Source organism: Channa argus, chromosome 20 (assembly GCF_033026475.1).
Source record: "Channa argus isolate prfri chromosome 20, Channa argus male v1.0, whole genome shotgun sequence".
Taxonomy (NCBI): domain Eukaryota; kingdom Metazoa; phylum Chordata; class Actinopteri; order Anabantiformes; family Channidae; genus Channa; species Channa argus.
This window is the reverse complement of record NC_090216.1, coordinates 12,887,534-12,899,783: the sequence shown is the minus strand read 5'-3', so window position 1 is coordinate 12,899,783 and position 12,250 is coordinate 12,887,534. Positions and strand designations below refer to the sequence as shown.

The window sequence follows — 12,250 nt, the reverse complement described above, 5'->3', positions numbered from 1 at the left end:
AGAGAGAGTAAGAGAGTGAGAGAAAGAGGGAGAGACAGAGAGAGAGAGCGAACGAGAGAGAGAGAGTGAGAGAGAGAGCGAGAGAAAGAGAGTTAGAGAGAGAAAGAGAGTTAGAGAGAGAGCGAGATGGAGAGAGCGAGAGAGAGAAAGAGCAAGAGAGAGCAAGATGGAGAGAGAGAGAGAGCAAGATGGAGAGAGCAAGAGAAAGAGAGTTAGAGAGAGAGAGAGTAAGAGAGAGCAAGATGGAGAGAGTGAGAGAGAAAGAGCGAGAGAGAGCAAGATGGAGAGAGCGAGAGAAAGAGAGTTAGAGAGAGAGAGTGAGAGAGATAGCAAGATGGAGAGAGCGAAAGAAAGAGCGAGAGAGAGAGAGTGAGAGAGAGAGCAAGATGGAGAGAGCGAGAGAAAGAAAGAGAGAGAGTGAGAGAGAGAGCAAGATGGAGAGAGCGAGAGAAAGAAAGAGAGAGAGTGAGAGAGAGAGCAAGATGGAGAGAGCGAGAGAAAGAAAGAGCGAGAGAGTGAGAGTGAGAGAGAGGGCAAGATGGAGAGAGCGAGAGAAAGAAAGAGAGAGAGTGAGAGTGAGAGCAAGATGGAGAGAGCGAGAGAAAGAAAGAGAGAGAGTGAGAGAGAGAGTAAGATGGAGAGAGCGAGAGAAAGAAAGAGCGAGAGAGTGAGAGCGAGAGAGAGGGCAAGATGGAAAGAGCGAGAGAAAGAGAGTTAGAGAGAGAGCGAGAGAGAGAGAGAGAAAGAGCGAGAGAGAGAGAGAGAGAGAGAGAGAAAGAGCGAGAGAGAGAGAGAGAGAGAGAGAGAGAGAGAGAGAGAGAGAGACAGTAAGAGTGTGTTTGCATTGTAGACCTAGATTAACCCTTCTGCTCTGCTTGGTCCAAATAATTGGTCTATAGTGGTTTAGTGGCAGAGGTAGCAAAGCTGGACAACTGTGACAACACAGAGAGGGAGAATGGGCCTGAACAGAGAACAGAGACCAAAAAGAAAATAAGAAAGACAAAAGGGGAGGTCTACAAAATGGGCTTTTGATGGCAAATAACTTCAGTACTGCAACAAAATACCAAGACCAAGCTTTTTGATTAGACTGTGCTCAAAAAAAAAAAAAAAAAAAAATCTAGCACTGTACAGCTGAAATTTATACTACACCTGCTAGAACCTACACTCACTGGCCACAACATTAGGTCCACCTGCACAATCTAATTGAATCCGATACAGCAGCTCAGCCGAATTCTGCTTTAACAAGATTATGATTTTTCAGTTTCTAAATTGCCAGATAGGTGATTATTCTACTATGCGTTTATTACTTAGGTCATAGTGGGCGATGGAGTTATACTGGTGTGGATTATATTTTAAAGGGGTTCCAATGTTTTTTTTCGCACATATTCATTTTAATCACGGGGGGCAAAGCTGAGAAATTATAACCTTGTAAGTGTAGAACTCATAGCTGGCTGCTGTATTGGATTGGATAAGATTGTTCAGGTGTATAAAATGTTGTGGCCAGACAGTGGTATGAATTTAAGCTGCACAGCATTACATTTTGTATCTGATTTCAGTCATCATAAAATCATAAAATCATAAAACGAGGCCTTGCCTTGAACTAACTAATAAAACCCTATTGAGTGGACCCCTTTCTTCCTTAGAAAGTCTACAGAGAATGTTACCACCTTTTATTTGTGCATTCATTTAAAAAAAACACATAACACATAACACATAAAATGAATGTCTCAATCACAAATGCACTGTATTGCTGTGAGTTTACAAGACTCACACAGAAGGCACACACACACACACACAAACACACACACACACACACAGTGTCCATTTAGCCTATACACTGGAAGCTCTGCTGCTGCTGTGTGTGTGTGGGCAAGTGTGAATTATGTGTGCAGGTATCTGCATGCGAGGAGGAGCACGAATGAGCAAAAGTGTTCCAGCATGAAGGCAAAGATTGTGTTTGTGTTTAAGAGTGTGTGCGTGTGTGTGAGTGCATACTCATGCTCGTCAGGAAGCTGTGGTGTCCCTGGCTCTCCAGTGTTTACAAAAAGGAAATGTTTGTCCAGGCAAATAGGAAGGAACCTAGCTGTGGCAAAGACTGGGAGAGTGGACATGCACACACACACGCACACACACACACACACACTCACATACACAAACAGATTCACAGAGATGTACATACATACACACAAAGGCTTGCAACAATGTAAAAAGAGGAATCTGATGGAAGCTCCGGTCTTTGTGCATAAGGTGGGGTATCTGATTTAGGGGAAGTGGGAGTAGCTGGGCTGGGCACTAACTGTTCTTCACTTCCCGTCATACGGACTGCCAATGCGAACTCCAGTGGATAGAAAGTCAATAGGCTGATCCCTCTCAACCTGTGAGCGCAAGGCCACAGTTTGCCAAGCCAGCCTGCATGGACACACAAACTTTCTGCACCACCCAGAGTATTGCTTTAGTTCATATTTTTGTAGCTGTCCCTGTCTTTTTATTTATTGTCTGCCTGCTTGTCCATGTTTGGGATGTGATGATTGTGCAAATATATTAATTTCAAAGCAGTGATTTGTAGTCAGTAGTGTTAGAGCATTTATATTTATTTATTCAACTCATATTAACTACACGTCCTGTCCTCTACTTTTTAAAGGGTAATATATTAATCTATATGCCAACATGTGTAATCACATGTAACACTGCAGGTTTTTACATTTTGTGCACAGTGCAAAATCTATTTTTGTGTCCTTAAAAATTTCTCTAAGCAAATTAACAATCTGCCAGTGCAGTGAGGTGTTTTCAATATGAATTCACATATCTCAGAAATGTGATGGTCACATTGAAATTCAGTGTACCTGAAGGATGCCAGTATTGGGTGTCAATTCTATTTCATTTTGAAGGCACAAATTGTCTTAGTCTTCTAATATAACAAAATTCAGTTCCAGAAAATGTTTGAAATGTGTGGATTTGTAATGAAAATAGGCTGAAATTATCTAATTGCAGATTGTGTAAGTTCTTCAAAACTAACTACTGATTTTCTAGAAATGCAAAACTGTAAAATATGACGGATTGATTAAACTAATTTACTTATTATGAACTCAACCTGCTATGTCAAAATTCAACTAAGTTTAAGCGATGCCTCTTTTGTTTGACAATTATCCTGAATGCAGACATTTTGGTTACAATAATGTCGTTCAACATTATAATGTGGCACTGCCTCTTATACTTTAGTAAAGGGTCTGAGTGAATCCTTCACAACTCAAATTTTCTAGTTTATATACCAAGATACTATGGAATAACTTTTATTTCCTTAGGAAAAAGTACTTTTCTCCTAGTTTGATTCAAATAAGCAAGTTTGAAGGTTCTGATTGATTGTATAAAGAAGTTACAGCATAAAGGTTGGCTACAATGATAGCATTTGTGAGATTTATTTTAGGAAGGCTTGCCAAATTTGTGCTCCCCAAATAAACAATGCTCCTTTCTGGCTGTCCTGCCTCATTTCCTTGTGATCTACACTGACATTTCCATGTGTGTGTGGGCTTGTAAATTAAGGACAGCGCTAGAGGCAACGTGGGTGTGTGGCATGTGTAAGTGTGTACGTGTATGTGTGTGTGTGTGTGTGTGTGTGTGTGTGTGTGTGTGTGTGTGTGTGTGTGTGTATGTGTGCGCATGTGTGTGTGTGTGTGTGGCTGTTGATCTTTGTTTACACCACACATCTTTCAAACTGTAATGATCTAAACAGAATGAGATGAAAGTGTCCTTCTACTAGCAGACTCCCAGGCACAAGAACACATTCACACACGCACACACACACACACACCCACAGTAAAGGAGTGACATAGGAAACAGTGCAGCAAAGTGGCACAGGTAAATCAGGACACACACCAAGGAGAGTAAATTTTCTTCTACTACCCTCCTCTCACTTAAACCAACCTGTGCCAGAGCCAGAGCCAGAGCCAGGCACAGATACACACTGTATCAAAGCTCAACACCAACCAGTAAACAGAATAAGAGGGGATTTTACTTACTAGCTGGTGAAGGGGTGCTGTATCCACTGATGGGCAGTCCTGGAAGGGCTGGAGGTGACAGACTCCCCAACATATGGGGGAAGAAGTAGGAGTAAGTGGGCATGGGGAAGCCATTGAGGTGGGGCCCCGGCACCTGGTTACCCTTCCCAGCCATGGTCCACCTCTAGTCACAAACAGACCTCACTGAAAAACCGCCTTAACGAGACGTAATGGGGCAAAGCAGCAGTCAGTGTATGTTCCTGTAAAGGTCTAATCCCCCATAGGGATGCCGGATGAGTAGTTACTCCAAAAGACTGTGAGGTTAGTAAAAAAACTCCTTAAAACAGCAGATGTCACCAAGACAAAATCCTGTTGGTTTAGGGAATGGGTATGTTGAGGGTTGACTTACTAAGATAAAAAGAGACACGGGGCAGAAGTATAAAAGGGGACTGTAGAGTGTTTTATCCTTCTTTGTCTGGTATTATGAAACAAGCTGAAAGGCCTTATTTACAAGATGCGCTGGGAAGGCTGCAAAGCAGCACGACCATTCCTCAGCTCGAAGATGGAGGGGAGAGAACGAGACAGAAGGCAAGTTGAATCGAGAACAGGTGACTTTGATGGCTGCACTCAGCAGTGGTGATGGGGGCACTAGTGGTTGTGATTCTTCCAGTGGGGCGTAGATTCACTCTTCCACTGCAGCACACTCTGAGGACATGCACAGATCACATAATGCCAATACAAAGCTCTTCTTCTCTTGGGCCCTCTCTGTGCAGTCGAAGAGTCTCTGCATATGAAAAAAAAAAAGAGAGAGAGAGAGAGAGATAGTTTAGTGCTTCAGTGACAAGGTAAGGAGATAGTTTCCCTTTGTACTTAAGTGCTTGAGCAAAACAGTTCTTTTCTTTTGACACTAATTAATGGTAATATCTCATCTGAAATGTTACAAAAACACCCCATCTGCCTTAATTATCTAATGGAGTGTTAAAACTGCAAAGAGAGCAGTGGGTGTGTGATGTCTCCTCACAGCTTTTTGCACCCATACGAGGACTCATTAACAGTGACAGAGTACAAATACTGTGGGAGACGAGCCAAAACATAAATGAAGAGAGAAACACAAAAGAAAACTTTGCTAATTGCACCAGTTGAAGAAGCCAAAAGGAGAGCCCCAAGGGGTCGGTGTGAGAGTACTGGAGATTTCTGCTGCCGAGCTCTCTTCCAAATTATAACCAAGACATGAACAAACAGACCTGTAATCACCGCAGAAAGCATGAGTGCACACAAGAGCACTGACAACTTAACACCCGGAGAACACAATTATCATAAAATGGTACACTAGGACCACAATATATACAAGAGTAAAAGAGACCCTATTTCATCTAAGCAGCTTGTCATAACATGAGCACAACTCATTTTGCATTGTAACGATGCTCAGGGAATGTAAAGCAGCAGTAAAACTAAAATGCACTTCAGAGCTGAAGGAATGTGTCTGCATTGCGCTTCTGTGGTCCCAGAGGAATGTGTCACTTTACTATTAATGACACAAGGACATCATGGATGGACTCCTGCAAAGGGAGAGGGGCCATGATCATAGCTGGTCATGTTTGTGTGGTTGTTCTCACTTGTATGATGTACATAAAGGATATGACAGGTGAGCGGGCACACTGTCGACAGCCGAGTACAGACGGCGTCAAATGTTTGGGTGCCAGAATCAGTAATTTTTTTTTTTTATACAAAATAACAGTTTGGCAACATGTCTTTGAAACATTACTGGTTACTTTACACTCTTGCAAAATCTATTGCTTCATTTGGTGTTTTAAAGATGGTCTGTTAAGTGTGGTGGCCACAGAACATGACACACATCCCTTTTTTCATGAGGTGACCCCACGTTCTCTATGTGGTAGCATCAGTTTTGTTTCTCCACAGGCTGTACATTTAATAACACTGTGTGGAATCTTAATTACTGTGCCACTGTCAAATCTCTTGCCATTAACAAATATACAAACTGTAATAAAGTCCTCAAAATATAGAGAATAAACTGTACTTTTCAAGCATGATGTGGCCTTTGCAAGAGGATTTTGAAGCTACAGACAATTTGAATCCTGTTGCTTCGCACTATTTCTGTTGTAAGTTTTAAAGAAAAAAAATCTGCACATCTTTGAAAGAGTGTTTTTTTTCCTTCTTCTTACTTTAAACTAGCACATTTGGCAGTGTAAGTTTGTGTTTGAGCAGGAGCACAGGTCCACCATATCCATCTAGGATTACAGTACAACATTCTTTGGCGTAACTGTCACAAGGCTGATTTTATACGGGCTCAATGCCTAGACCTGTGCGTGTGTGTGTGTGTGTGTGTGACCATGTATCTTGATCTAAAATTTGTAATCACTTATGGGAACGAGTCACCAAACTACAGTATAAATGCATTTGTGTCAAGCCCTAATCTTTCTTTTAATCACATAGAGAGCTTTTTATCAGTTTGGCTTCAGTTAGCTGCCTTATTTTTATTGATCGTTGTCAAAGTGCTCTCTGGTCACACTGCTGCTGTGAACTGACGCGCATTGGTCAGTGGTTGTGAGCTAAACCGTGTGCTTGCGTAAGACAGCTGTTCCAGCATTTGTAAAAGCCCATGAGTATTAAATGTGGTTTTATTTGCTCACTCTCTCTCTTCAGTATTCCCTTAGTAAACCTTGAGAGTTGAGAGTTAAGAGGACATATAACAATATTATTTCCTTTTCTATAATACAGAGTAATACACAACAATTACCATAAGAAAATGCGGCCTTGATACACTCCATATGAAGCCATATATATTTTAATGCAACACCCAGAGGCCACAAACACTAAACTGGGGCTTTCGATGAAGAGCTACAACTCACTTGGACACCAGGAGAAACAGCCTGGAAATGGGCCACTTCCTTCACCATTATCATTACAGTGTCTAGTGTGGGCACTATAAGAGGCTGTTCTGAATGACAAGCAACATCACACAATCCTGTGCACGTGCACTAGAAGGGACTATATTGCTGTGCACCGACACCTAATTCTTTTTATTGATGTTGCAGTAAATACACAGGGATATTACTGTGGTTACAACATAAACAGCCTTTCTCACATTTTGGGGAGGATAGAAACAGAGTAGTCGGACCTAAAGGCAGTATAGTGTTTCTACTCAAATAACTACTGAGTTAAATTAGAAAATGAGACATATCCCTTAAGTGTAAGGCAGAAAGTTGTGTGTGTTGTTTAGAGAATATGTCTATTAGTTTAAAAGTTAAAAAATTACTTTTCAAACATTTCAGAATCCCACAGAAATTGTAATCTAAGCCTCTGTATAAGTTAAAATTAAATGTTTACAAGTGAACATTTCATGAGTGAGACCAAGTGTTTGGAGGCGAGAGCAGACAAACATTTTCTGATGGACATAAAGTGCAGCTGAAGCATTTCAAAACACATTATACAATCACGTACTCCCTTTTTTTTTTTACGCTCATCCATTCATACAGACACACAGCCGTGCTGCCAATTCACAACGCGTGGACAGAACGTAAGTGAATCCATTTAGCAGTGACAAAACACATGCAATAAGAGGCACAAACATACACCGCTAAGAGGAATCAAGACACACCCGAGTGTCTGGATAATTTGCTGTGAAAACTCTGCATGTAACACCAAAGCTGGTTGAAGCTACTGACAGGCGCTCCACATCCCCATTCCTGTCAGTGTACACGAACCAAACAGCTGTGCACTCTGATCCTACTTTGGATAGGAAGACTTCAATCTTTGTACACAACAGTAAACATGCAACATTTCCATCTTACAACACAATATGTAAATGTATATATGGTCATGTAAACATATTATTCTCTAGTATTCCTTATCTCCTTATGCACACATTGCTTGCATGCATTCATGCACAATAATCTCGCTTTCATTTCTCTGTCAGAGTGCTCTCAAATCTCAGCAGCGGGCGCCTCTCACCATATGATGTATGTGTCCTATATGGTATGGCTGACGCACAAGGTCGTCGATAAGGAGAATAAGAAAGGGGAACAATTGCGCACAAAATGCAGTACAGTCGCTGCTACTTCATTGTAATACAAACATCAAGTTCTGTCAAGGGCAACAAGATGGGTCTCACATAAGCATGCATAATTTCAAATACTGAAGATGATAAGACATAGAAGGAAACAGGTGGGACAAACAGAAAGTGTCTGATTCCTGGGGTTAGATATGACCACAAAAATTAAAAACAGAGATACTCGTTTACCACAACTGAAGCACAGACTTACTGTATAAAGTCTAAAAACAGACATGGAAAGTATAGAATTCAAAAAGTTGTAATACTGCACCCTAATGTTCATGTTTTCACATATTTCTAATAATTCATGTGCAGCCTCTGTTTGTTCAGCTATAGCATGGCATACAGTGTGTACATAAGTGGACAAACGTGCACGTTTAAACATACACAAGGTTCAACATGTCTATACAAACACACACAGACAAGTTCCAAGAGTTCAGTGATGGAAATAAAACAGACACCCTTATAAACACATGCATACACCGTATTGCTCTTCATGGCCAACTATAAGATTGGATATTATTAAGAACAACAAACACAGTACCAAGATAATCGCCATTATGTTAAGTGCTACCTGCTACTTTGAAAATAATAATCCTTTTCTGAAGGGATGTCATTAAAACACCGCTGACATGCTGTTTTACATGTTTCACACGGCAGAGACACTACTTCATTTATGCTTACGCTCATATTTGTTTTTGTTAAAAAAAAAAAAAAACAATAAAATACAGGCTGCTCGCCCAGAGTAGATTTCATTCTTTATCACATTTTAGAAGAGTGGGCTTCAAGTTCAGCCTGTACAAGTTGCAGTGGTAAACATAATGGAAGTCGTTCAAGCATGGTGCATTGAAATTTTTATGAGGAGAGAAGCGTGGGTACATACATATATAGACCTACATATATACATCAAAAATAAGACAGGACAATGCAGGAGTGAATGTGTACAAGTTTGTGTGTGGGTTGCTTTTCTGTGTAACTATAAGTGCAATGATGTAAGAGTTGTGTGAGTGTATACATCAACAAGTGTCTAAGTCTCACTTAGTGGGTGGCATGTGCAGTCATGTGTGTAGCCTGTGTGTGTGTGTGTGTTTACTAATGTGTGGCCAAATCATGTCCTGAATCACATTTGCATGACACCTTTATGCCCTGAGGGAGTGCCTTACAGTACAGTGCATTTACTGTACATTACTCGAATGGGATGGATTTTGCATAACGAGACCAAATGTGTGGGCAGTGGAGGTGGGAGGTGGAGCTAACAGATGAGAATTAGTTAAGATAAAGAGGAGTCACTACAGATTAGAAGAACCTTGGGAATGAGTGAAAGTCATTAATACAACAGTTTACACTACCTTGCCTTCGATTATCTTCCTCATAAACCAGTGTGAAGCTGAATTCCCACATATATTTAGCAAATGTAAGTACTTTAAGTACTCTACAGGAGTACTCAAAGTACATGTCACACAGACAATCAGCCACAGAGGTACTGTAAGTAACTCACTCTAGCACTTAGGAAGGAACTGATTTAATACAATATGGGTTCTAAAGAAAACAACGTTTGGACCTCACCTCATCTCTATTATCTCACACGCTGTATGTATTTTTCTTAACCCCTTATCTTTTAAAGTACAGAGGTAAAATGTAAGACAAATACCCCTCTCAACTTTCTGACCCAATAATACTTCAGCCTCAATGCTTCTTCCACATGCATGAGTCCAAGATGCTGAGAACCTTAGCAAACTGAAGCACTGCAGGAGAGAGAGCAGGAGGTGGGAGCTGCGTCTTGATGACAGCAAGAAAGTGTGGTGCAAGAAGGCTAAAGGGTGCTAAGTGCACATCTAGTCTGGTGAGAATCCTCAGCCGTTTTGCCAAAGCCCCCTGTGGTGTGAATCCACTTGTCAGCGAAGCAGGCTGGGTGACATTTCTGCCTCACCTCAAAAAGGTCATCCTTTAATTATCTCAAATGCCAGCAAGCACTGCACCTGCAAATAATAAACCCAGCAACGAGTGTGTGTGTGTGTGTATGTCTGTGTGCCAGGGTAAGATGGTAACCTGCCTTCTTCACACAGAATGAGCATTACAGTGGCCGTCCGTGCAGAACTGGACCATCTGCCCATCTGCCCACATGTATGCGTACACAGCCATAAGCACACATAAAAAGCCCTCACAGATGTACACCTGCACACACACTAACTGTGTGTGTGTAGGTGTACTGCGTCAAACAAAGTCAATAAAACTTACACCTAAAATCACCTGTCAACCCGCCCTTTGAATAAAGATTTTTAGATGTGTAAAAATAGGCTGCCGGTATAGGTAGATGTTAGACCTATAAATAGACCAGGAGCACAGAATTTCACCTTCACCTGTATGATGAACTGCTGAGATTCCTTTCAAGATCAAAATTTTAAAAACCCAAATCGGTGAAGTTTGGGGGTGTTTCTCTAAAGAGTAGGCGTAAAGCAAGCCAGACTATTTCCAGTAAGAATGCAGATGGTGACACAACTACAGGCATATCTGGCAGAGCATGACATGCGCTGTTTGCTTTCGAGCTACTCTGTGTAGCTATTCAGCTCAGTCAATATTTGCAGCAGGCTATGGTAACAGAAAAGCTCACACACCCGCAGAAACACACTGCCCTGTACACTTAACATTCAGCCTCACACACACACAAAAACCAACACTCAGCTCAAAAAGTCCCACTCGTGCTCGAAGGAGGTCAGAGAGACAAAGGGCCATAGATCATCAGTGTGGACGGTGTGCGGCGAGCTCCTTGCGACCAGGTTTTCCGGCATTTTTCTCCAATTCCTAAAAAAATGGAGGGCCGGTCCCTATTGTTTACACAGCTGGCTCCATGGAAAGGATTGCTTAATATGAAATATGAAGAGAGTGGAGAAGGAGAGAGCTGAGAAGAAAAAAGGGAAAGGAGCCAAAGTCAAAGGGGTGGGGTGGTGGGTAGCAAACCATTGCTGAGAGGGAGTTAAAGGCTAAATGTACATGGATTGGGGGACATAGGAGGTGAGCAATACAGATGGAATCAGAGAAACATGCCAGGAGAGGAGGAGGTAAAAACTTCACTGGAAACAATGCAATTAGGAAGAAGGGAACAGTATGGAAACATCCAATCTCAGAGGAGAAGCAGAGCACACACAGAAGGTGCTGAGAGACTAAATGAGGAGCAAAGTGAGACCAAACAGAACATGAAGCAGAAAGCCCTGAGGTTTCCTCATGGTGAGGGAGTCATGCCTCCTGCGGTCTGGGGTCTATAGCACATGTTATTCTTTCCCAACAGTTGCAGATACTGCTTCTATTTATTCAGTCCTGCCTCGATGCTCCTCTGGTTCGGTCCAGATGATCCTTTGTTTCAAGAGCTTCCTCACTTATGCACAATTTAACTTCATCCGCATGCTTCTTTGATGTGTTTATGGGATTTGTTCTACAAATCAGAGCTGCATGCAGGATCCCCGGTGTTTTCTCATGAAGGAACAGAGAACACAGAGACAACTTTAAAGAATCACAATAGAAAAACTAATGTTCTCTTGCAACTTAGCTCATTTGCCAATCATTTGGCAATAGCATATATATACAATCACAAGAAAAAGCAAAAAAAAACAAAATGTGAGCTGATCTTCACCAAAGTCACAAATATCAAACACAAAATTTCCAGGCCGAAAACCCAAAAACAGTCATAATCTTTCATGTTTTCATTGAACAAGCCTAATAACCATATAAAGTGTAAAAAAGTAATTGCGCCAATGAATATTTCACTTGTTGAACCACCTTTGGCAGCACTAACCTCAAGCAAGTGCTTTCTGTAGCTGTTCAGGAGAAATTTTAGACCATTCTTCCTTTCAAAACTGCTTCAGCTCAGCCATATTCTAAAGACATCTGGTGTGAACGGCTCTCTTATGTTCATTCATGTTGCTACACAGTTCTCTTTTTACACCATGCACAGTGCTCTGTATCATTCCTTACAATTCTACCCTTTTTTACCACAATACATTTTCCCATTAGACTTGTTTAATGTCATAGTGGCAAATTTAAGGCCTGCTGCAATGTTGTTGCATGCCTCTAGTGGTGTATGTATACATACACACACACACACACTCACACACACACACACACCATCAGGTGTACACCAATCAGCCACAACATTAATACTAGTGGTCCTAACAATGTCACATAGGAC

General features: G+C 41.4%; 1 protein-coding gene across 1 annotated transcript in view; it reads right to left on the bottom strand.

Moving 5' to 3' along the window:
- The window catches only part of raraa (retinoic acid receptor, alpha a), a 134,623-nt gene that overhangs the window by 72,594 nt on the left and 49,779 nt on the right, over window positions 1–12,250 (bottom strand). Inside the window, exon 3 of the mRNA XM_067487822.1 lies at window positions 4,017–4,779. Within this exon, the coding sequence (XP_067343923.1) occupies window positions 4,017–4,170 (154 nt within the window). The 5' untranslated portion in view covers window positions 4,171–4,779. The remainder of the gene's footprint in view (window positions 1–4,016; window positions 4,780–12,250) is intronic.